Source organism: Ochotona princeps, chromosome 3, assembly GCF_030435755.1.
Source record: "Ochotona princeps isolate mOchPri1 chromosome 3, mOchPri1.hap1, whole genome shotgun sequence".
Lineage (NCBI taxonomy): Eukaryota > Metazoa > Chordata > Mammalia > Lagomorpha > Ochotonidae > Ochotona > Ochotona princeps.
Window position 1 is genome coordinate 77,894,279 of NC_080834.1, and position 26,382 is coordinate 77,920,660.

At 37.0% G+C, this 26,382-nt stretch overlaps 1 protein-coding gene across 1 annotated transcript in view; it reads right to left on the reverse strand.

Annotated features, from left to right (window-relative positions):
- SLC9C1 (solute carrier family 9 member C1) overlaps positions 1–26,382 on the reverse strand; it is a 74,062-nt gene that overhangs the window by 34,940 nt on the left and 12,740 nt on the right. Inside the window, exons 6-10 of the mRNA XM_058661286.1 lie at positions 17,784–17,945; positions 15,469–15,568; positions 10,408–10,551; positions 9,206–9,380; positions 1,335–1,416 (exon numbers count right to left, since the gene is read on the reverse strand). Coding sequence (XP_058517269.1) covers positions 1,335–1,416; positions 9,206–9,380; positions 10,408–10,551; positions 15,469–15,568; positions 17,784–17,945 — 663 coding nt within the window. The remainder of the gene's footprint in view (positions 1–1,334; positions 1,417–9,205; positions 9,381–10,407; positions 10,552–15,468; positions 15,569–17,783; positions 17,946–26,382) is intronic.

A 26,382-nucleotide genomic window follows, 5' to 3' on the forward strand; every position in this document is an offset into this window, starting at 1 on the left:
GTCAATTTTGAGGTAACTCCCTTCTCCTGGGTTGTGAAGAACAGAGTGAAGAAGCAGAGTTTTGTGGTTCATCTTTGTATCAACTTGGTTAGTTTAGATCATGCTCAGATACAAATGTTCCTCCAGTTACAGTGGGATGATGTCCTAGTCAATCTGTCCTAAAGTCAAAGTATCATAGGCAGAAAATACACTGAAGACACTTAGCCAACTGGCCAACCCAGTGTATCCACCCAGTGCATCATAGGATATCATCTACTTCTCCTGGCCTGTGGAGCTGACCAGGAGCTGCAGTTCTATGCCACTGCCCAGACTTGTGAGAGAGTATTGTACTACATGTTGACAGCCCAGGATAAAATTAAAATTCAAGATGAGAAAGTACTGTTCCCACTAAATGCATATCACTTTTGTACCATCTTAATGTTTAAATTTACTAATAGGTACCATCTGCATCCAGGGAAACATTATTCTGGTTGTGTCCATGAGATAGTTTCTGCATGAGAATAACGTTTAAATTGGTGGACTGAGTACAGCAGATTGCCCTTCTCCACACAGAAAAGCCTCATGCAATATGCTGCAGTCCTGAATTAAAACTACAGATCGAGTAACAGAAAACCCTCTCTTTGTCTGACAGTCTTTAAGCTGGAACATTGGTCTTGTACTTTGAACTTGAGCTAGAATTCACCCTATTTAACTTTTTTGGTTCTCAGACTTTCAGAGAGCAGATCTTAGGACACAGCTTCCACAACCACAAGAACCAATTAACTAAAGAAGGAATTGTCTGTATTAGTTTCTTAAACATCCAACCCCCTTCAAACCTCTTTTCAATCTTTGAGGCCACCCAGTTTCTAGCTTTCTCTGGAATTTTACACCTGCTATATTCTATGTATATATCTATATATTTTTTTTTTCTGATGAGGTTTGCTTTCTTTGATGCACATATGATTATTCAATACTATCTTATTTCTCTTTCTCACTCTGTTTTTCCTCACTCCAATATTTGCTCCATCAATTCATCCATCTTCTCTGTCTCCAATGCACCACAATCATTTATAACAGTGCCTAGAATTTAGGAAGTTCATAATAATACACTTGTAGAATAATTGGATAACTTCAGAATTACTTAAGTTACCTGAAACTAAGATAAACAAGCAATGTTTTAAAATAAGTAAGTTTATTGAACAAAGCCATTAATATGCCTTTATATAATTCAATTTGCTCTTCAGTTTGACACCACAACTTCATATTTATATGGATTTTCTTCTAGATATTAGAAATTCTTCAGCACATTTAGAATATGCTTTTATTAATTTGCAATAACAATTAGGAGGGCTTACCTAGTTTGGTAACTGCTGTTGGCAAAATAAATCTATTCACAATTATGGTAATTAAGCATACTAACACTCCATGAAATAATACCTGGAATTGAAAAAAACACGAAGTAAAAATTTCACATAGCATATTTTGTATTTAGTGTAACCCAAGTAAGGTTAGTCCCTGCCAATGATGCTCCTGGCAGGGGAGAAGTTTTGATGCCAATTACCAGAAAAATGCTTTTCAGATGTCTCTTTTATTGCACGTAGTCCACTCATGTTTTACAATCAAATCAAAAGCAGGACTGGGGGTTTCAGTCTTGGGCACTTGCTCTCCTGGTTTGCTAATTCGAATAGAAGGCAGCTACCTTCTGTGGAGGTGAGCTCCACAGGTCAAGTGACAAAGGACTGACAAAGGCTTCTGACCCTTAATCCTACTTTTTGCAGCTTCCTGAATCTGCCTAGTAACCAGGTTTCTGCATCTACACTTCCCACCCAGCTTTGTGCATGGCCTGGGAAAACAATAGAGGGGGGCCCAAAGCCTTGGGACTCTGCATCCATGTGGGAGACCCAGAAGAAGCTCCTGGCTCCTGGCTTTGGATTAACTCGGTTCTAGCCATTCTGGCTACTTGGGAAATGAACCAGGAGATAGAAGATCTTTATGTCTCTCTTTCTCTCTGTAAATCTGATCTGCCTTTCCAATAAAAAATAAATCTCAAAAAAAAATAATAATTAGAGGACAAAAAGAGATACTGACCTGGAGGCACCCAGCTAATCTGCATCCAGATTTCTGAATCCCAATTCTGAGATCATAAATGTTTCTTGCTTAAAGCATCTATATTGAGCCTGACCTTGTGAAAAAGAGCGAAGTGACTGATTGCGACACTGACACCGATGTGGCATAGCAGAGTGCAGGTTCCAGTCCCAGAGAGTCTGTTCTAATCCAGCTTCCTTCTAGTCAGCCTGGGAAGTCAGTAGATGACTGTTCTGAACCCTGGCCACCTACATAGGAGACTAGGAAGGAATTCCTGGCTCCTGGCCTGGCCTGGTCCAGACCAGGGGATTGACCTGGTGGATGGAAGATCTCTCACTCTTGCTCTCCCTACTCCCAGATTTTGGTTGTTGCAAACAAAGCTGCTATAAAAATTCATTTTCACTTCTCTGTGATGTTTTCTGATAGAAAATTATTACACTAGATTGTGGTTGCAATATATAGTATTGATTTTTAAAAAAATTACAGCCACTTTTCCTGAGTGACTATGTCTTTCCTGTCTTGATAACGCTGAATGCACGGTCCAGTTTTCCCACATCTTCATTAGCATTTGATGTTGTTGCTATATTTATTTTAGCATTTCTGAAAGATAATATTCCCTTGTGGTCTTAATTTACATTTTTAATATTTGCCATCTGTATTTCCTCTAGTAAAATATCGCTTCATGTTCTTTTACTGTGTGTTTTTGACAGTTATTTACATATTTTAGAAATAAAATGTCACATACATAGTTTGCAAATAATGTGTTGCCTTGGAGGTCATATGTTCATATTATTGGTGGAATATTTCATAGGACAAAGTTTCACATTTTGGTGAAGTATAATTTACTTCTTTATTTCTATTATGAATAATACTTTTGGTGTCAGAACTAAGTAATCTTTGCTCTACTTTAGGTATCAGAGATTTTAACTGAATTTTCAAAAATGTTTTATATTTTTGCATTTCTATTTAATTCCACAATTCACTTGGCATCAATTTTTGTGTAATTTGTGAGACACCAGACTTCATTTCTTCAATTTCACCCAGAGTGTCTAATTGTTTAACACTTTTTTAAGAAAGACTAGCCACTCTCTGGTTACCGCAATGTTCATTTGGAAATATTTGTGTGGATGTATTTATAAGCTCTCTTTTTGTACCACTGATCTATGTTTCTTTGCCCCAATGAATACCAAACAATCTTTATTATTCTACCTATATCTGTAAGCCTAAAAATCAAATATGCTATAGTTTCTCTACTTCATTATTTAAAATCCATTCTCCAGGGGCTATCATTGTGTTACAGCAGCTTAAGTGCCACCTGTGAAACTAGCATTCCACAAAAGTGTTGGTTTGATTCTTGGTTTCTTCACTTCTGATTCAGTTCCTTGCTAATACACCTGGAAAAGCAATTTAAGATTACCCAGGGACTTGGATCCTGACACTTATATGACAGAGCCAGCTGCTGGCTTTGGAATTAGTGGATGGAAGATTTCTTTTCCTCTGTATCTCCTCTCTTTCTCTAACTGTACCTTTCAAATAAATAAGTAAATATTTTTATATCATCTTCTTGCTTGTTCTATCTATCTATCTATCTATCTATCTATCTATCTATCTATCTATTTATCTATCTAGTCTAAAAGGAGTAGATGGAGCATTCTCATAAGCTCACTCATTCCTCAGAGATCCACAAAGGCTGAGGCTTGGCAAAAGCTAAGCCAAGACCCAGGAACTCAAATTAGATCTCCCATGTAGGTGAGAAAAGTCTAATTACTTGAGTCATCACCACTACCTGCCACAGTCTGCACTGGCAGGTGGCTGGAATCAGGAGTCAGGGTCAAGAATTAAACCCAGATACCTGGGAATGGAATGTGGACATTTAGACCAGTCTTCTTATTTTTAAGATTTATTTTTATTTATTTGAAATGTAGAGTTACACAAAGACGGAGACAGACAAAGAGAGAGAGGAAGAAATATTAATCCACTGGCTCACTCTTCAATTGGCCACAATGGTTATGAGAGAGCCAAGCCAAAGTCAAGAGCCAGGGACTTCTTCGGGGTCTCCCATGTGGGTGGCAGGGATGCACACAATTGGATCATCCTCAGCTACGTCCTCAGGAGGATTAGTAGGGAGCCTGACTGGAAATGAATTAGCTGATTCTCTAACCGTCACCCAGAGGTTGTGGCTTAAACGGTTATGCAACAATGTTACTTATTTTAGTTCTTTTCTCTGCATAGGAAGTTATATATGAACTTGTCTATGTCTGCCTAAACACACACACACAAAAAAAAAAAAAAAAGAAAAAGAAAAAGAAAAGAAAGCTCTTCTCCTGGACTTTTGATAGGGATCACATCAAATCTTGTATCAATTTGGAGTTTTAAGTATTTCAGCACATACATACAATGTATCTATTTATTGAACTACTTTTCATTTCCTTCAATACTGGGTTTTTTTCTGCCTAAAGGAGCACACATTTTGTTAAATGTATATTTATTATTTTCTTGAGCAATTGTGCATTGTTAGGTAATTTTTTTAAAAGAGAAGATAAAGACTCTAAGCAAATCCAAAGATGTTATTGCCACTCATATAAATTTTTACACTTTCTATATCACAGAGAATATATAGAACGCATAGTTTTATATATTAACTGCAAAAATCAAAGAAAAAGTGATATTTCTCTTTTTGGGTTGGTTTCCTTCTGTAAGCATAATAATTTCCATTTGCTTGAGCTGCATATCTATTTGGCTATTGATCCTTTATTGAACGTGTAGTTTGCAAATATTTTCTTGCATTCTGTCGGTTACTGCTTTTCTTTGTTGAATGTTTCCTTTTGCAGTGCAGAAGCTTCTTAGCTTAAATGCAATTCCACCTGTCTGTTTTTGCTTTTATTACCTGTGTTTCTGGGTTCTTGACCAAGCAATCTGTGCCTGTGCTGATGTCTTCCAGTGTTTTTTCCTCTAGTAAATTGATGGCTTTAGGACCTGGGTTTGGATTTTTGATTTATCATGGGTTGATTTTCATATATGGTGGGTGTAAAGTAAGGATCTTTTTTGTACTATCGCGTGTGGAGATCTAATTTTCCCAATACCATTTGTTGAAGAAACTATCTTTTTTCCAGAGAATGATTTTTGCTCATTTGTCAAAGATCGTCTGTTTGCAGTTGTAAGGATCAATTTCTGCGGTTCTTAATCTGTTTCTTTTGTTTGCACATCTATTTTGTGCCAGTATCAAGGTGTTTTGATTATAACAGTTCTGTAGTATGTCATAACGTTTGCTACTGTGATTCCTTCGACTTTGTTCCTATTTGGATAACATGGCTACATGGCTTTGACTATTCCAGTGTATTGTATCTGTAATTTTGGTTCCTATGTATTAATCGCTATACAGAAATAGTTATTTTTGAAAAAATCTATCTTGCATCTTGATATCGTACTGAAATAGTTTATTATGAAACACTTCTATCTCCTGAAGATATTTGGGATTTTCTAGGAATATGATCCTGTTGTTTGCCAAAAAAGTTGATTTATTTCTTTCTTTTCAGTATACACCCCCCCCCCCATTTCTTATCTTACAGAGCCGGATATTATTCTGATCATGATGTTGAATAAGAAGAGTGAAAGTAAAAATTCTTGCATTATTATTAATCTAAATGAGAAAATATTCTTTACTATCATTTATGATGCTATCTGTAGATATTTTCATTTTCATATGATGAAGATTTCATCTTGTGTGTTGAAAATTCCTATTATAAATGGATAATGAAATGAGTCAAATATTCTGCAGCAATTGGAATGAATGCACAAATGTCAATCAGATCTTGTTAGATGTTATTATTTAGCTCTTCTGCATCTGTACTTTTTCTTGAAAATTCTATTCTATAATCTGTTGGACAAGTTATAGGGAGGGGTGTTAAAATCTTCAACAACACTTTGTTCTTGCTTCACATAACCTCCTACTCTTCTGTAGAATATATGCATGTAGATTTGACACTTTTCTTATTCAGTGTCTGGTCTGCCATCAAGCTCATGAAAAGTTTCCATTTCGTATATGACTCTTCTCATTTTTAGAAATTTTTTTGATCCTTTGTATTTCTTCAGCAAAGTAGTCGTATTTTATCTTTGGTCTATTTTACCTTCACATTCTTGAAACTAGTTTTAATGTATTTGGCAGTTCCATCATTTTTGTCTTCTCTGGGTCTGTTTTATTTAAATAATTTTACTTCTTAATAAGAGTTTACATTTCCTGCTTATTAATATTCATAGTGATATTTTTATTTTAGGCTGTACCTGATAGATGCTACAGTGGTGAGAGCTTTGTTAAATTGTTCTCTGTGGAGCTGTTGTGATGGATTGATTGGCTAATTTCCCACTTGCACATACTAGGATCCCATATGGATGCCGGTTTGTGTCCTGGTTGCTCCTCTTTCCATCCTGTTCTCTATTTATGACCTGGAAAAGCAGTAGAGAGCGGCCCAAAGCTTTGGGACCCTGCACCTGTCGGGGAAGCCCAAAGGAAACTCCTGGCTCCTGGCTTCAGATCAGTTCAATTCCAGCCCTCACAGCCCTCACAGCCATTTGGAGAGTGAACCAGCAGATGCAAAATCTTTCTTTCTGTTTCTTCTCTCTGTAAATCTGCCTTTCCAAAAAAATATTTAAAAAGTTCTCTTATAAACATTTCTGCATTTGTGTCAGGTTTTTAGTTTACTGTAAAACCCTTTATCCTACTAAGTCACTAAGTCATGGTTTTAGTATGAGAGTGAGTGTGCAGTAAAACTGACTCTAGAGACTGATAGAATTATGATTCCATATGAAGGACTACGCCATTGTAGTATAAAGGGGAAAATCTATCGGGGGTGGGAGTTTGGGGGGGAATCCCAGCCTATACAAAATTTTACCACATAATTCAAAATTCAAAATAAAAATATATTAAAAAAAACTGACTCTAGAGCACAACCCCTTTTTTATAAAACATGACCTTTCTAGAATTACAACCTAACTTGTGTTACGTTGAATGAAGTTCACGCACTGCGACTTAGCTGGGTCAGGCAGATGCTGGACGCCTGGAATGCCATCTGGTTCTCTCATCTTAAGCACTTGAGGCATCCTCCACCTCTTCCTTAGGCATATGATGAGGAAGCTGGATTGAGGGTGGAGCAACCAGGTCTTATATGGAATGCTGACTTCACTGGCAACACCTCAACCAACTGTGCTATATCACTAATCCAAAGTAATTTCTTTCTATACATTCCTTCCTTTGCGGTACCCTGTCTCATAGATTCAAATCATTTCAGTAGTCCTAAACATAGTTCCATTTTTTTCTTTTCTTTTTTTACCCAGTGAGATTACTATACATTGATTTCCACTTTCTTGTAGCACAGTGTGGAAAAGATCCCAGAATGAACACAAATATGTTTCTTTTTTCTCAATCATATTGTATATAACTAAGCAGCATTCCTTTCCTGGTACTCAAAATCCATTGTTTCATATAGTTTAACCATTGTTATAGCTATTTTCCTAGGTAAACTAAGTTTAATATTCACTGTTTATCGTGGTATGAGCCAGAATTCCACAGGCCTGAGGTTTTCTTAAAGTTCATAAAGCATAAAAAAGTACATTCTAGACTGAGGATAATTAAAATGGTTTAACAGTAAAATGAAGTAACACTCATGTAGTAGGCATATAAGCTTACTCAATCCTCATTACAATTCTGGAATGTGAATACCAGGGCTGTCCAATCATACACATGGAACTCTGAGTCAGTGAAACTTACCCAAGGTAACATTTCTTGTGAGTGAGTTAAAAGATGTGATTTAAAAGACAGTATGTCTTTGAAGCTTGTTTTTTAGCCTGCTACTGCACTGCCTTGTCTGTAATAATTAAATTATTTATGGGGTACAGCTATATCAATTAAGCAAGAGATATGACTGCTTTTCTCAAGTTGAAGGGGAAGCAGTTCCCAAATGCACTGCCTAGTGCATCATAATAACAAATATTACGAGAAAATTAAAAATATAAACTACTAGATAATGTAATTGAAATAAAACTCTGATAAATAAAATTATTTCGGAAATGCCTCCTCTTTTACTTCAGAAAAGCAGTCATAGCTCTTGAAGCTCATAAGAGTTGGTTATTACATTTTCAGGTAGCTTATGAACTGTTTGATATCATACTAGTGGGCTGATTCTACACCAGAAGTTGTCAAATGCCAACATACCCAAAATTGCTTGTTAAACATTTACCAGCAAACCATGGGCACTATTATCTGTTTAGAAAGGAGGAACATTGACACACAGGATCGGATGGAATTAAATAATTTGATGGTTACACAGAAAATAGCAGCTAAGGCAAAAATTTCAGAATCCAAATGCATGGGCAGTGTCCATCACTACTGTGATCAGAATTCTTGGTAATGTCATTGATCTTGCTTATTAGAAAAATAGACTAAAAGAAATCATGTGATGATAGAGAATCTTGTTTGTAAAGGCAGCTTAAAGATTTGTTCTTTCACTTCCTAGATTACTATTTACTTAGATACATACTGATCACCCTGACCCTCTTCTCTTTAAATTTGGAGTTTGTCTGTTGTGCTATGATGCGTGCACAGATGTCTGGCAATAGACGCCTGGCAATAATTCTCTTTGCCTTGAGACTCAGCAGAGGGAGAGTGATGAACATCATGTTCTGTTTGAATTTTGGGGTGCTGTCTTACAGACACTTTCATCTGACAAAGTGTGATGGTTTTCAAGATTGTCCAATCTAGAATCATTCTATTACAGAAGGGAATAAAGCCACGTGGATTTTTATCTTCTCTTGAGTGAAATATAATTTAAGATTAAATTTTATTTGACTAAAGTTAGGATGGTTATAGGGAGCATAGTTTGTATTGGATACTATTTTAAGTGATTTATAAGTTTTAATCCCTTTCGTTACAATAAACCTATTTTTAGCAGTCTGAAGGAACTTAGACATTCCTGAACTGGGATGGGGAAGGATAAAGTGGTCAATCGTTCCTCCTTTCCTCACTCTTGCCATCAGAGCTAAATCTCTCCTGCACACCTGTGTGCTTGCACTGCCTCACCACAAACACATGTTTTAAGTACAGAGTAGCCACTTCATAAAATAAACAAGAAAATCCAGCTTTCTTTACTTGAGATTTCTCCCTCTCAGATCCAAGAGAAAGGTCAGAGTAGGCGAGCAGAAGGGCCATGTTTATGTTAGGAATCCCTTTCATCTCACTCCAGACCATTATGAACGCCCAGCGCCAGCTGAACCCGTGACCAAGTCGAGACAAAAGAGGGCTCATTAAGAGGAAGACCAGGAGTCTAAAAGACAAAATAATTTTGAGAGTTATGTTTGTCACAGTAATTTCTGTTTCATTTTCTACTATTCCAGTGTGTTTCCTGAGGCCTTTCTAACGCTCGAGTATAGGAGCCAATAGCACCTGTGACAGAGGGCATTTCAAGCAGAGGGACTTGCCAAGAGAATGGCGCTCTCTCTCTCTCTCTCTCTCTCTCTCTGTTTCTACCAGGTGAGTAGTAGGGTTGTTCCACATCACCCTTTAAGGGGGTTTCTTTAAGTAGAACAACAATAAAAAACAAAAGAAAAAGATATGTTCAGTAGAGACATTCAAAACCTTAACAAGTTTAAAAATGAATCTAGTGAAAAAGAGGAAGGAAATGCTCCCCCTTCTTTATTTCTCTTCATAGATCGGCCAGGTTCTCTCTCTCTCTTTTCAGTAACATATTTTCTGCATTTCTACCAATTCTATTTGATAATTTGGACCTGGGTTTTGTTTAGCAGATACTAGTGACCTGGTGTTATCAATCCAGCTAATCTTAATGTTAGAATTTTGAGTGATTTTTTTCTATTGTGTGTCATTAGCTTTAAATTGGCACAGGCAAATGCTTTGTTGGCCTTCACTACAAAATTTATTTGAGCAAAAAACACAGTTTCCCATAGAATTCCCCTGTGGTTTTAAAAAACTGATTTTCAGCTATGATTTTAATTCATATGAAATGGCTTGCTATCTAACATTAAGCAAAAACATAAGATTTCTGATTATAACAGATGTTTCATTAAAAAACACTGGATGAAATATGCCAAGTATTGACAGGTATTAACCTCTAGGTTTTAGGTATTAAAACTATGAGATAGATTTTCTCTCCTTCTATTTTGCAAAAAACTTTACGTAGTATTTGAATTGTTTTGAAATTCAGCTATAATATGCTATGTGTTAATTTGAATAAATTTTTCAATCTAAGATGTGGAAACTTTTCATTGTTTAAAATAAGATATTCAAATTTAACCTCCTATACTATAAACACAAAAGAATGCAAAAGGTATTCCTACCTTAAAACAATCAGTGTGAAGTAGATATTGATTGAATAGTAGATGTCAGTGAATGATATAGAAAAATACATATGCGCAGGAATTAGAAGTCCAGCGAAAGTAAACACCATGACAAAAGCAGCAAATGATAGACACTTCCAGAATCTGTATTTTTCAGAAAAATTTAAGCATCTTAATTATAAAATTCATTACAAGATTAATGTTATGTGACACATTCTGCCATTCATAAGGAAACAAAACTGAACAAAACATTCATCAACATTCAAGGGATAATTGGCAAATAGAAGTAAATTTAAGTTGTAGGAATTAATTCTTTTGTTATATATGTGCACTGTAAAATTATCAGCACAGTCAAAAGCTAGTATCCTTCCTATCCTTGGTTTTGTGTATGTGTATGTGTGTGTGGGTGTGTGTTGGGAAACCTCTTACCAACTGCAAAACAAACATGTATTATTAACTATAGCCACTGCCATGCTGTCCCTTAGTTCTCCAAAGTCACATGTGACGTTAGGCAATATTTATTTATTTGCCTTATTTCACTTAGCATAATGTTCCCCTGGTTTATTCTGTTATTACGAAATTTCCAAAGATAAGTACTATATTCCATGTGGCCACACACACACACATTCTCACCATAGTACACAAAGACTTCCTTTTCTCCTGTTTTTTTTTTTTTTTGCTCACACTTGCTAATTTTTTTCTTTCTGACGCAGTCATGTAATAAACATGAGGTGATTTTTGACTCTGATGTGTGCTTGCTTAATGTTTAATGATGTTAAGCATCTTTTCATGTATCCATTGATCTCTTATATGTCATTTTTGAAGAAGTATGTATTAAGGTTCTTCACTTGTTTCTAACAGGATTATTTGATTTTATTGCCATTGACTTGTATAATGTTACTTGTTAATTTTGGATATTAGTCCCATGTCATATTCATGGTCTGCAAACGCATAAACTGCTTTCCCTTTATTGTTTCCTTTGCAAATATTTTCAAGTAAACATTTACTTTTATGTATCCAATTTGTCTATACTTTTTTCCCTGTGATTTAGGAATCATACCTAAAAACTTTTGCAAAATCATTGTCAAAGAACCTGTCATATCAAAACACCCTGTTTCAATTCCTGACTCTGGCTGAATGCCAGATTACAACCAGCATTGTAATGCCAAAAGTTCAAATAGTCGGATTCCTTCCACTCAATGGGAAACTTGCATTGAGTCTGCAAAACCTGGTGCTGGTGGCACTGCAGCTCTGATCACTGTGGGCATTTGAGGATAGAGCTATTGGATGGGATCTCTCTCTCTAAAAGGCATATTTTCTCTGCATTCTTCTAATTTTACAATTCCATGTTCTACTCTTAAGTCTTTATTAAATTTTGAGTTTTTTATATGATGGGAGTTAGGGTTCAATCTGATTCTTGTGAATGTGAATATTTCGATTTCCTAACACTATTCGTTTGGAGACTACCCATTGCCCATCAAATATTCTGGAAACCTGGTCAAAGAGAAGCTCTCTTTAAATGTTTCTCTGTTCATTTCATTCCATTGGTGTAAGTGTCTATTTTGGATGCTGTTGTATACTTTTAAAATTACTGTAGTTTTATAATATTTTTTGAAACCAGGAAGTATAATGGCTACAGCTTTGTTCTTTGTTTTTAGTAATTCCTCTAATCCACAAATAAAGGATGTCTTTCCATTTATTTGTATCTTACTCAGTTTACTTCATATGTTTTTTTTTTTTTTTGGCAAGTAAAACAGCATGTGTGTCCACAAAGTTGAAGTGAATGTCTTATAGGCCAAGGATACTCTAGGGATTTAAAAAAATTCTGTTAACTTCCCTAAGGTTTCATTTGGAGACTATTGCCCATTCACATTTAAAGTGATTTTGGGTAGATTAGGATTTACTCTTATTAGAGTTACAGCCATCTATTTGAAGCTGTCAATAACAACTTCAATTGCAGACAGAAACTGTACACTACTTCTGTCTTACATATTCTAAACAGTGGGTGCCAGGTTTTACTTGTTTCTTTTGTGGTGATACTATTCTTAATAAATTTACTATTGATTTTTATATTATGCTGAAAGTGAGCTATCTGCTGCAATTACAGTTATCTAATACTTTGTATGTGTCTTTAAGTCTACTTTTGGCTATAAGGGCTATTCTTTCATGCCATTCATCCTATTTGTTAGTGTTTTTTTTTTTTTTTCTCAACTTGAAAAATTCCCTTTAGTCCTTCTTGTAAGACAGATTGATTTGAGGGTGTAAACTCTCCATTTGTACTTATTTAAGGAAGTATTAACTCTGCCCTTTACTTTTAAGGGATAGTTTTTTTTAGAATTTTTTCGATTTTGTGAGTTAAGATGTCTTTTCTCTGGATATGGAGCCCTTTTATCTATTCTTTCTTTTTTTTTTTTTACTAGAATATTATTTCTTTGAATAGACTTTCTATTTCTTTCTCTCTATTCTTTTTCTTATTTTCCCTTAATGCATATATGTTGGTTCCTTTCCTAGGTATAGCTTCTTGCTAATAACTCTTTCCATCTCTGTATCTCTCTTCCTTAGAATTATTTATATTCATTTTATTTTTATTGGAAAATCAGATTTACAGAGAAGAGGAAAGACAGAGACAAGGATCTTCCACTGGCTGGTACACTCTCCAAGTGGCTGCAATGGCCAGAACTGAGCTGACCCGAAGCCAGGAGCCAGGAGCTTCTTCTGAGGACATGAACCAGCACACATATGGGATCCTGGTGCATGCAAGATGAAGAACTTAGCCACTATGCTACCCTGCTGGGCCCAGAATAGGTAGTTTTTATATAAGGATTCTTAAATAACAGCTTTGGACATAATTCCATGGTAAATAATATGGGAGGCAATTTTTAAACTTGCTTTTTATATATATTTAATGCCTTCTTTAATATCCACATTTTTATAACAAAATGAATTGAAAAAGTTAAAAAGACATAAAATGCCATTGTATCAGAGGACGATAACTTGGCTTTATTTATCCCCTGGAAGACTTCTTCCAGAATAAGCAAAATTTTTTTTGGAGGCAAGTAATGCTATTGTGTAAACAAACAAACAAAACACCTAAGGAGGCTTAGCACCCGATTCCCTCTTTGCTGTGGTTGTCCTTGAATCACACTCTCTATTTTATAAAGATTTGAATTCCTGTTTTACTGGGACCATCATCAACATCACCATGTCACTGCTACAGTGATATGAAAACTGTGAAGCTGTTTGACCCCTCAGTTTCCATTTCCTTCTCTGCTGATGTTTGTCCATCTCCACTTAGGCCACCTACTTCCACGGCCATACCAATAACCATTTTATAACCCCAATTTAAAGAATCCTGTTGAGTAAAATATTATGTGTACCAACTTCTACTTTCAAAGCTAGCAGAAATCTAACAGAGTAGTGACAAATCCTATTCAAGGATAATCATAACCAAGAGGGAATTGAGTAGTAGGATATGATCACATGAGTTTTAAAAATTAAATGGCTCTTAAGGGGAATAAAATGAAAAGATGATGTAGAAATGACTTTGAGGTACAGAGAAATTATCCAGCCCAGCTGTAGATTCAACTGTATCAGAGGAGCAGATAGGGAACACAAAACCTTAGAAGGAATGGAACTGGAGCAAGATTGGTAAAGAAGCCTTGGACTCACTTCCCATGGATGGAGGTAACTACTCATGTAACATTCTAAATATTCCCACTACTGTGGCCCAGTTAATTCTGCTCAGATGGACCTGACATGAATTTAAGTGAAATTCTTCAGAGTTGTGCAAGAAGTGTACTTTTAAGGTTTTGATTTCTGAATTTATTTTATTTTCGTAATGTCCTTGTAAGCTTCAAAAACTGTTATTTGCTTTCAATGCTCCTGAATACTGGTATTGTCATTTACTGATTGTGGTTTATGTCAAGTTACCCACTCTGTGCTGAAACATTGCAGAAGGCACTGGTACAGATCCCACTCCATCCTCAACCAAGTGTGCATGAGCAGAACAGAATCTACAAATTTCTTTTTTTTTTAACCGATATTCTCAATCAGATTTTGTTTGGCCATTCCTTCAATTTTAATCAAAATTTATTTTTGAGAAACAGAGTTATACATATACAGAAATAGAGATTTTATTCACTGGTTCAACCCCCTTCTCAATACTCACAACTTCAAGAGCCAAAAGTCACTCTGATATCTAACTATTTGATCCATCACTCACTTTTCTAGGATGCATATTATCAGGAAACCAGACAGAAGCAAGAGCAAGGAACTGAAGCTAGGTACTTGGGGGATATAGGTGTCATAACAGGCCTCTTCATTGCTAGGCCAAATATCTGTCACTGGCCATACTGTCTTATAGTATATTACCAATCCCCTTCAAATATCCCAGCTTAATATTTTATTTTATTTATTTTTTTAAAATTACATTTATTCATTAATTACATTGTGTTGTAATTTCATAGGAACTGGGATTCTCCCCCCACTTCCCCACACCCTCTCCCCATGGTGGGTTCCTCCACCCTGTTGTGTAACCATAGTTCAAGTTCAGTTGAGATTCCCTCTTAGCAAGCATATGCCAAGCATAGAGTCCAGCATCTTATAGTCCCCAGCTTAATATTTTAATGTACTTTATGTGACATCCCTTCATTAACCTTAGAAAACTTGGCTTGTGATTTTTTTTTGCACTAATTTCCATGTAAATATATTGTATTAGAACCTTACTTACCTGAATCACTTTTGTTTTGATCACTCTTAATTTTTTTTGTCTGAGATAAGTGCTTCATTTGTCTTATCTGAATCTTGATCATATCTAATGAATATCAATTTTTAGTTGAAAATTACAGATTAGATGGTCAGAAGCTTGATGAGTTAGTAAGGAAATAAAATCAGCATGAAGCCAAGGAGAGATTACAGATAAAATTTAAAATCAGAGAACTGGAAGGTCCAAGAGAGGCCAAAAGAGTTAAACCTGAAGGATGTGTTTTTAGTATGTCATTACTACAATAATATCACAGCTTGCCATGTGTGAAACAAAGTTAAAATATTCTAACCACTCACGCAAGAAGAAGTGTTTCAACTCTTGGCTTAAAGCTTGTAGAATTTAAAAACAGTCCTATAATTGCCAGGGTAAATATTCCAGACATTCCAACCAGCTCACCTGTTTTTAAGAAGAAATAAGAGTAAAATGTCAACATCAACAATGTACAGTATTCACAAGGAGAAAATAAGAGATAGTATGGGTGACATATTATTATTACGATCCCCACCCACTCTTTGTTATCATCCTCAGATTCACACCCAGTTGTATAATAAAGAGTACGTTGGCTATCTTTGCACTGCTTTAGCTTGATATAGCTGACATTATGTGGAGCTTATGAAACACTTCTTATCTCCTAATCATCTAGAGCATCCCATAAGGTCAGATTGTTTCAGAGGGGCTCTTCAGGGTTGAAATGGAAGTGAACTGATGAATTCTCTGGGACCAGTTCACACCATGTGCCTTATGCAAGGGAGCTAACAGGAGACAGAAATGGTTTGGTACTACGAGAGCACTGAGGAAGTTAGGCCTCCACAGCATTATTTTGATTTAGTGAATTTGCTACACAGGACCAAAAAACAAAGTTTGTTGTTTGTGGAAACTTTAAAATATTCTTTATTTTATGTGGAAGGTAGAGTGGTAGAGAGAAGGAGGGACACAGAGAGAGGAATAGAAAGAGCATTTCTTCATATTGATTCATAGCCCAACTGCTCACAACAGACAGAGCTAATCCAGGAATGCCATACAGATCTCTTGTGGGTAGCAGAAACACAAGTATCTAGGTTGCATTAGCACGAAGCAAGTCTGGAAGCGGAGGTGCCAGACTTACACTGGCACGCTGACGTGGCATATGGTTTAACCTACTATACCACAACATCCACTTCTATGCCATATTTTTGGAAAAAAAAATCTATTTGAAAGGTAGAGTGAGAGAGAGAGAAAGAGAGAGGGAGAGAGAGAGAGATTAGAGGCAGAGAGGTTTTCCATTCACTAGTTTGTTCTCCAAATGTCAGCAATGACCAAAGCTGGGTTAGGAGCTTCCTCCAGGTCTCCCCTGTGGGTGCAGGGGACTAAGTAGTTGAGCCATCCTCTGCTGTTTCCCAGGCACATTAGCAGGGATCTGGGTCACGAGTGGAGTAGCCAGGACTCAAACCAGTAACCATAGAGGATATAGCCACTACAGGTGGTATGGCTCAATGCATTGTAGTATAGCATTGGTCTCCATGGATATATTCTTAAAAGTAGCTCTATTGCAGTTCTTTCTCCCTTAAATTTATAAAAGTAGCATATTATCCCTGTGGGGAAATTCAAATATCATGGCACAATATGGAGACTGTATTATAGAGTTTGGAAAACAGAACATGTGTAATTTCACTGGTAAGAATCCAGGCTCAGGGCCTGGTGCAATGGCCTAGTGGTAAAATCCTTGACTTGAATGCGTCAGGATTCCGTGTGGGGATCAATTTGTGTCTGCTGCTCCATTTCCCATCCAGCTCCCTGCTTGTGGCCTAAGAAAGCAGTAAAGGATGGCATAAAGCCTTGGGATCCTGTGCCCACATGTGAGACTCAGAAAAAGCTCCTGACTTCAGATCTGTTCAGCTCTGATGGTTGCGGCCACTTGGGGAGTGAACCAGCAAGTAGAAGATTTTTCTCTCTGTCTCTTCTTCTCTCTATAAATCTGATTTTCCAATTAAAAGAAAAGAAACAAACAAACAAAAAAAGAATTCAGGCTCAGTTTTTTAAACTTTTAAATTATTTTCTAGGTAGAGATACATAGAGAAAAATAACCCCCATGTTATAAGAGATATCAACAAAAGTATTTTAAAGAGAGACTAAGCTTTTAAAGCTCTTTGTAGTTACTATTTAATCTAACTGCCTCACTGTTGAACAACATTGGAAACTTAAAGACTTTTTCTTCCATTTTAGTTAACAGTATGTAAGACAAAAGACATACATTCTGCTTTGGGAAGAGCAATTTATGTATCGTATAAAGCAAGCATCTAAGTTGTTATTTAAATATTTTTATAGTTATAATTACCTTTTTCTAGGAAAGGAATAATGAAGTATTACATTATAACTATTTGTTTTGCCAAATTCTTCCTTCCTTTCTCCTATCAGTATTTGCTATATAGAGAGCAAATATATATATATATATATCACATTGTTTTCTATTGTATAATATTCAAACCTTTTATCCCTTTCACTAGATATTTTAAGAAGTTACTTCTAGATTAGCTTAATTTTCAAACAAACTTCTATTGAGTGTGTTGTTCCCCATAATTTTATTCTGAATGTGTTAATATCATTTAATTTTTAGCACTGGCCCTTCACTTACAAATATAAAAGACGAGATACAAAATGGAAAAGATGAGACTTATGTAATTTACATCATCACCAAAAACTGTTGACATCCACAATTGAATTAGTTTCGAAGTTAGAATTCCAAATAAGAAACTTGCTATAAAATATAACCAAATTCCATTCAAGACCTGCAAAGCTACAAGAAAGGGAATAAATAGAAAAGTGTTAATAGAACTTACTTGTTTTTAGTTTTAAGTGGTACTCTGGGTCCACCTTTCTCTTTTGTCATTTTTTTCTTTTTCTTATTATTATCATATTATCATCATTTTATGATGCAGTTCCATAGGCCCTGATATTTTTCCTACCTCCTCCCCTAAGCTTCCTCTGCCCCCTGCACTGAGTTCTTTCATATCATTACCACAGCATAGTTCTTCATAGACAGTCATAAGTCTATCACTGTAGGCATTGACAAAGGCAGAGCCCAGCATCCCATTGTCCAGATACATCCAACAGCTTCACTTGGAGTCCATCCTTAATCTGGAAGTAGAGATGCACCCTGCACCATATCCTCACATCTGGACTTGTCAGTCTCTATTACACAGTCACTATAAATCCCCCAAGTAAAAAGCCATAAAAAAAACCAGCACCAGGAAGAGAAACAGAAATTTACAACGTCATGAAGTTAAACAACATGCCACTAGGGTGAGCATGCGTTTAAACAGATGGAGAAACATTAGCCAGGGTGAAGCAGAGGGGGCACATTCCAGGAAATAGGAGAGGACAGAATAACAGCAGAGGGATCCTAGAGACTGATGGACACAGGAAAGCAGCAGAGACAATGGTGTGGTATTGCAGCGGCCCAATACTCAGTGGCATTTAGCGAGCTTAAATCTGAATTCCACTGGTGGCCAGAACTCCATTAGCATCCAGGAGGAAAGGGGAGTTCACTGGGAATCAGGAGGCTAACCCAAAGAACCTCCCATCCTGCTGGTTTGTTTGATTTGACCAGGAGCAGACAGAGCAGCAGATCCCAAACAGGTGGTACAAGATCAGGGAGGATTTCACAGCCCAAACTTCCCATTAGAGCCAAATCAGGTACCATCTTGTGTAGGAAGGCAATGGCTGTGGGACCAGACTGCGCATGCACTAAGCTGGGAGTGACTTCATTTCAGGCTCAGTGAACTGCAATGACATGGCATCCTTCAGATTCTACCCAAAATAGGTCTGGGCAGCCCCCAGACTTAACAGCCAGCAGATCAAAAAATCTGTGATTTTCACATTAGGCACCATTTTTTACAGTGTGGCAAAGGTTTTGACACTGCAGGGACAACAGGGAGCTGTTCATGAGCTATCATCCTGGGACCTGCATGAACCAAACTGGGAGAAATGTTGTACAGACAATGGTGCAGCAATAGCACAAGATCGCAGGAGGTGGAGAGTGCTAAACCAGGAGCTGGGCTACATAGACCATACTGGAAGTCTGACATAGGAGCCCAAATCTAAAACTCACTGGAGGGAGGGACACAAGCAACTGCAAACAAAGAGCCATCTGACAACCACAATAAGTAAAATCAACACGTAGACCTGTGGGTGACACAGCTTGGAAACCTGTCCCAAGTAGAAGACTCTGATAGCTAGAAGTACAATGGCCAAGAGCAAAAGTAGAGAAAAACGCACAATGAATATTACTGAAGACTTTCCTGCAAAGGAGCAAAAAATGCCTTTGCCTACCTCAGAGTTAACTGAGGAAGACATCGAGATAATGAGGGATACAGAATTCAAAACATTTGTCATGAAGCTTCTTATCAACAACAAGAAGCACGTGAAACAGGAGTTCAAGGAATTTAGGGAATACGTCACACTGGAAATGAATCAAATGAAAACTGATATGTCAGAAATTAAGCATACAGTGGAGCAAATGAAAAGTATCCAAAATAGAATGGATGAAGCAGAAGAAAGAATGTCAGAATTGAAAGATATTTCCTGTAACCAGGGGGAAACAATAAGCTGGAAGCAGAGCTGCATCAAACTAAAAAAAGTATTCAATAATTAAGCAACACTATTAAAAGACCAAATATAAGAGTTATGGGAGTTCCAATAGGTGCGGAAAGAGAAGCTGGGTTTCAAAAGGTATTTAATAAAATAATAAGGAAAACTTCCCTAATCTGGAGAAAGAAATGGTAAGCAACATCCAGGAGGGGCACAGAAGTCCCAACAGTGTTTACCAAAAATGAACCTCACCATGACACATGATAATTAAGCTCTCTTCAATTGAACTTAAGGAAAAGAACCTTAAATGCGCTTGTGAAAAAAAATCAATTGACATATAAAGGAATGGCAATTAAATTCACAGCTGATCTCTCAAAGGAAACTCTATGGACCAGAAGAGAACAGAGTGACATATTCCAGATTCTAAAAGCAAAACATTGTCATTCCAGAACAATGTACCCAGAAAAACTTTCCTTTGTCTTTTGTCATTATCTTTAAAATTCGCTCACTCTTTCAATGGACACGGGAGTATATATACCCTTAAGACATATTTATTTCAATTTCCATATACCCAGGAGTGGAGTTACTGGCTCAGATGATAGTTTTTTAAGGTCTTTTTGAAAAAAAATTTCATTCTTTTTCTCCTTATAGGCTATCCTAACTCACATTCCCACCAATAGTATGCAAGAACTTCCTCTTTTCTGCATCATCACCAACATGTTTGTCTTTCTGTTAAAAATCATTTTAAACTCTGTTTTATGGTTTCTTATTGTGGTTTTAATTTGTAGTGCCCTAATGTTTAAGGCTGCTGAACTTTTCTTTCATGTGTATGTTGCCTATTTAGGTATTTTTTGAACTTTTTTTCTCAATTCTTTGCCCATTTTTATAAATTGGATTATTTGCTTCCAAAATGTAGAATCAATCTAAGTGTCCACCAGTGAGTGAATGAATAAAGAAAATATAACACATCTACACAATGGAATGTAATTTAACCTTTCAAAAGGATATTCAGACACAGAGAAAAATAACTTGTAGAGCTATTCTGTAGCAGAATAACTATAGTTAATACTATACTGTAAATTTCAAAGAAGCTGAGTAAATTTCAAATATATCATCAAAAATAGATAATAAATGTTAAATAATTCAATTTAACCATTTCACACTATATATAAGTATCACATTATATTCCATTTGGATGTACAATTATAATTTATCAAGTTAAAACAAGACTAGTGGGCTGGTTCAACAGGTTAACTCCCCTACCTCAAAGTACCAGCATCCTACATAGGTTCAGTTTGTATCCTAGCTGCTCCACTTCCTGGGAAGGCAGTGGAACATGGTGCAAGTCCTTGGGACCCTGCACCCACATGGGATTTCAGGAAGAAGCTCTTGGCTTCTGTCTTTGTATGGGCTCAACTCTGGCCATTATGGACATTTACGGAGTAAACCAGTGATTGGAAGATCTTTCTCTCTGTCTCTCCTTTCTGTAAAAAATATTTTTTTTAGTAAATTAAAAATGGGCCCAGCACGGTAGCCTAGTGCTTATGTCTTCACCTTGCTTGTATCAGGATCCTATATGGGTGCTGGTTCGTAACTCAGCTGCTCCACTTCCCATCCAGCTCCCTGTTTGTTTCCTGGGAAAGCAGTTGAGGACGGCTCAAAGCCTTAGAACCCTGCATTCGCATGGGAAATCCAGAAAAAGCTCCTTAGATCATCTTCTGCTGCTTTCCCAGGCCATTAGCAGGGGGATGCATCAGAAGTAGAGTATCTGGGGCCTGGCGTGATGGGCTAGCAGCAGCTAAGGTCCTCGCCTTGCATGTGCTGGGATCCCATGTGGGCATTGGTTATAGTCCCAGCAGCCCCGTTTCCCATCCAGCTCCCTGCTTGTGGCCTGGGAAAGCAGTCAAGAATGGCCCAAAGCCTTGGGACCCTGCACCTTTGTGGGAGACATGGAAGAAGCTCCTGGCTCCTGGCTTCGGATTGGGGTAGCACCGACCATTGCGGTCACTTGGGGAGTGAATCATCAAGCAGAAGATCTTCCTCTCTGTCTCTCGTCTTCTCTGTATATCTGCCTTTCCAATAAAAATAAAATAAATAAATAAATCTTTTTTTTTTTTTTAAAAGCTAGGTGTCTTGGAACTGACTGCACATACATGTACTATAGTCACATCTTCCTGTTGAATTCATCCTATAATCATTCTAGGATTCCCTTCTTTGTCTATTTTAACAGTTTTGTGTTAAATGTGTTTTGTCTGGTGTTAGCGTGGCCATTCCTGCCCATTCTTGGTTTCTGTTAACAAGGAATATGTTTTTCCATCCTTTCAGTTACAGTCAGGGTGCACCTCTGTTGGTGAGATGTGCTTGCTGCAGGCTACAAACGGATGCATCTTTTTTTTTTTTTTTGTCAAACCATTCTACAGTCTAGTCTATCTTTAAATTTGGAAACAAGGTATCTTTTTTGACCCTGAAGCCTCCCCATCCACTGAGAGAGAGAAGGTGTTCCCAGAGCTAGACTGCCAGTGCTCCAACTTGACATTTTGGGTCCAACCACCTGTGATAAAGTGACAGGAGTAGACAGGCCTGAGTGGGCGCCCTACCCCCTGAGGGGCCCTTTAGGCCAGACTCAACATCAGTGGGGACCATAAATTTATCCCTCAGGTAATATTATCTAATTGCAAATGTAAACACGAGCCACAGGAAAGCAATGTACTCTCTTTCCATGAGGTTAGATGAGTGCTCTGCCCCTTCCTCTCCCAACCCCTGATAATTCGTCAGACTGGACTCCAAGTTACTGTGCTCCACAAGTTCTTCCGTGGCCAATGTCACCAGAGATGTGGGATGTAGCAGACTCCCCTCACCTGGCTCCAAGAAGAAGGTGTCCTGGAATAGCTAGAACCATCCTCAAGAACAGGAAGTTAGCAGGGGGAATCACAGTTCCGGACCTCTGGATATACTATAGGGCAGTGGTTATCAGAACAGCCTGGTACTAGCACAAAGATAGAGAGGAAGATCAATGGAGCAGAATAGAAACACCAGAAGGGAACCCACACAAATACAGCCAAATAATCTTTGACAAAAAGACAAATGACAATCCAGGCAAATGGGAAGGTCTGTTCAATAAATGCTGTTGGGACAACTGGTTAATAGCCTGCAGAAACAAAAAGACCCACATCTCTCACCATACACTAAGATCAGATCTAATTGGATAAAAGATCTAAACCTACATCCAGAAACCTTCACACTTTTGGAAGAAAATGCTGGAAACACTCTGCAAGATATAGGGGTAGGTCCCGACTTCCTAAAAAGGACACCAAAAGCAATAGCAATCAAGACCAGAATAAACAATTGGGACCTCATCAAACTAAGAAGCTTCTGTACAGCGAAGGAAACAATCAACAAAATAAAAAAGCAACCCACAGAATGGGAGAAGATCTTCACGCACGACATAGGTGATAGAGGGCTAATCTCCAGAATATACAAAGAACTACAAAACAACCAAAATGCCCAAACAAACAAGCCACTCAAGAAATGGGCACGGGAAATAGGCACACATTTCACAAAAGAACAATCCCAAATGGCAAATAAACATATGAAAAAATGCTCAAGTTCCCTGGCAATAAGGGAAATCCAAATTAAAACATCAATGAGGTACCACCTAATGCCAGCAAGAGTGGCCCACATGAAAAAAAGCACCAACAACACTTGCTGGTGAGGTGGCAGGGAAAAGGGAACTCTATTCCATTCCTGGTGGGGCTGCAGATTGGTGCAGCCTCTAAGGAAATCAGTATGGAGAACATTCAAACAACTCAAAATCAACATACCGTATGATCCAGCAATAGCACTCCTAGGAATATATCTAAAACACTTGTTTCATGAGAAACCAACATGCACTCCTATGCTCATAGCAGCACAATCAGTAATTGCAAAAACATGGAAGCAACCAAAATGCCCATCAACAGAGGATTGGATAAGAAAGCTATGGTTCATCTACTCCATGGAATACTACTCAGCTATTAAAAAAACCAAAATGCAGTTCTTTGTGGCCAAATGGGCCCAACTGGAAACCATAATGCTAAGGGAAATGAGCCAATCCCAAAAGGTTAGATACCACATGTTTGCCTTAATTTAAGATGATATGATGTTATGTAAAACATGTTATTTTTTGTATGTTATGTTATATGCTGTGTATAAACAAAAATTGAAATGTCAATGAGGTGACCATAAAAAAAAAAAAAAAAAAAGAAGAAGATGTCCAGCTTGAGCTGCAGCAGTCAACGGTGGAAGCCCAGCTCATGCTGCATTTTCATGTTGTGCACACTGCTCCATGGTGTCACTCTTTCTGTAGAGTTTCCACACAACTTCTCCCAACTCTCCCTTGGGAATGTAGCTGCTGTGATTTTCTTCTGATATCTTCCCATGGTCAAAATCAACACATCTTCTCACTCAACCAACTTAGATCTTGTTCTCAAACTCTTAATGCCCAGTTTGGAACAGGCAAGAACTAAAGGTACCTTAACTATCCTTAATTTTTCCCTATTGTGAAGTATGTAGTAACTTCAAACTTTGAATAGTTACATATTTTTTTGTAAAATTGTGATTATTATGAAAATTATTTGCAGTTGTGTCAGTTGATATAAACTATATAAATGAAAATAAATGATATTGATGATGCAAATGAGACAACAGTAAAGTTACGCATTAAGCATCTTTTTTTTTTTTAAGATTTTATTATTATTATTGGAAAGCCAGATATACAGAGGGGAGGAGAGACAGAGAGGAAGATCTTCCGTCCGATGTTTCCCTCCCCAGGTGAGCTGCAACGGGCCGGTGCGTGCCAATCCGAAGCCAGGAACCAGGAACCTCTTCCAGGTCTCCCACATGGGTACAGGGTCCCAAAGCTTTGGGCCATCCTCGACTGCTTTTCCCAGGCCACAAGCAGGGAGCTGGATGGGAAGTGGAGCTGCCGGGATTAGAACTGGCGCCCATAGGGATCCCGGGGCGTTCAAGGCGAGGACCTTAGCTGCTAGGCCACGCCGCCGGGCCCAAGCATCTTTCTTTTAAGAGAACATAACTTTAATTTATACTATAATCAAAGGTTTAATGCCCCTTCAAATAAAGAATCGATCCATAAAATGTAAGAAGTAAAAAAAGACTATAGTTAAGCAAGAATAAAGCAAGAGCCATAAACAGTAATCAAATGAAACAATGTCAATTTCATTCACAGTGAATTTTTTAGATAATCAAAACTACAGCAATATATCATTTTTTACAAAATAAAAATATTTTATTGGTTTGCTTCTGTAACACAAAACCACATTGTAACTTAAAAAAGGCATACAGGTATATACAGAAAAATCAACTTTCTCCCTTCACTTGCCTAAAAAATTATTGAACAAATTTTGCCTTAAAGTTTGAAAAATGTCATTTTGTAGCAAAACAAATATGCATAGACATTTCTTTTTATTTTTGTTTTTGTTTCGAGTTTTTTTTAATATTTTAGCTCTTGCATATAAGGGAGACTATACAAAATTTGTGTTTCTGACTTATTCACCCACCAGGATGTGCTCCAATTGCAACCATTTTGTTGCAAATGATAAAATTTAATTTTGCAAATGATTAGATTATATGTGTATATGTATAATATATAATGGGATATTACATATATGCATTGCATATTACATTATGCACAATCAATCTAGGTTCACTTTCTGCTTTGGTGATTGTGAGCAACATGGTGCAGGTATCTTTTTATAATGTGTACATGTCATTTGAGTCCATAGCCAGTAGAGGAAATGCTGGATTATGCAGCAAGTCTATTTCTAGTCTTTGAACTACCCTGTTTTCCACAGTGTCTACACTGATACATGTTCCAGTCAGCAGTGTTGAAGAAGCCCCAGTTCTTTACTTCCTCACCAGCACTTGTATTGCCTCTGGGTAACAGCCATTATGACATGAGTGAGGTAATCTATTTTTGTAGTTTTGATTTGTAGTTCTCTTGTGAGCAATGCTGAGCATTTTTTCAAATATTGCTGATCATTTCTATTTCTTTTGCAAATTTTCTATTAAGGGTTTTGTCCATATCTTTACTTTTTTTTCTATTTTTGTTGAATTTTTCTGAATTGGTGAATTTCTAGTTATTAATCCTTTGTTGAATAAGTAGCTTGCAGATTTTTTTCTCACCCTCTAACATGTGTCTTAACTCTGCAATTTTTTGTTTCTGAGTTTGGCATAATCCTGTTTGTCTTGTTTTACTACAGCTTCTTGTGTTTTGAGAGTTTTAGCCAAGAACTTATCATGAATACCAAAGTCTTTAAGTGTTTTTCATACATTTTCTTACAGCAACTTAATAATCCCAGGTAATAAGCTCAGAACTTTGATATACTATAGGAAGTAGAGATCTAATTTTAGTCTTCTACATATATAAGTTCAGTTTGCCAGAATTATTTATTGAAGAGATTATACATTTTTCCAATGTATGGTCTGTAGTCTGGGACCTTTTGTCAAAAAAACTGTTGTCTGTATACACACACACTCATTTCTGGATATTCAGTTCCACCCAATTGATCTATCCATTAGTTTCCATGCCAATGCCAATATGCTGATTGAATTGCTACAGTTTTGTAGTACTGTTTGAAATCAGCTAT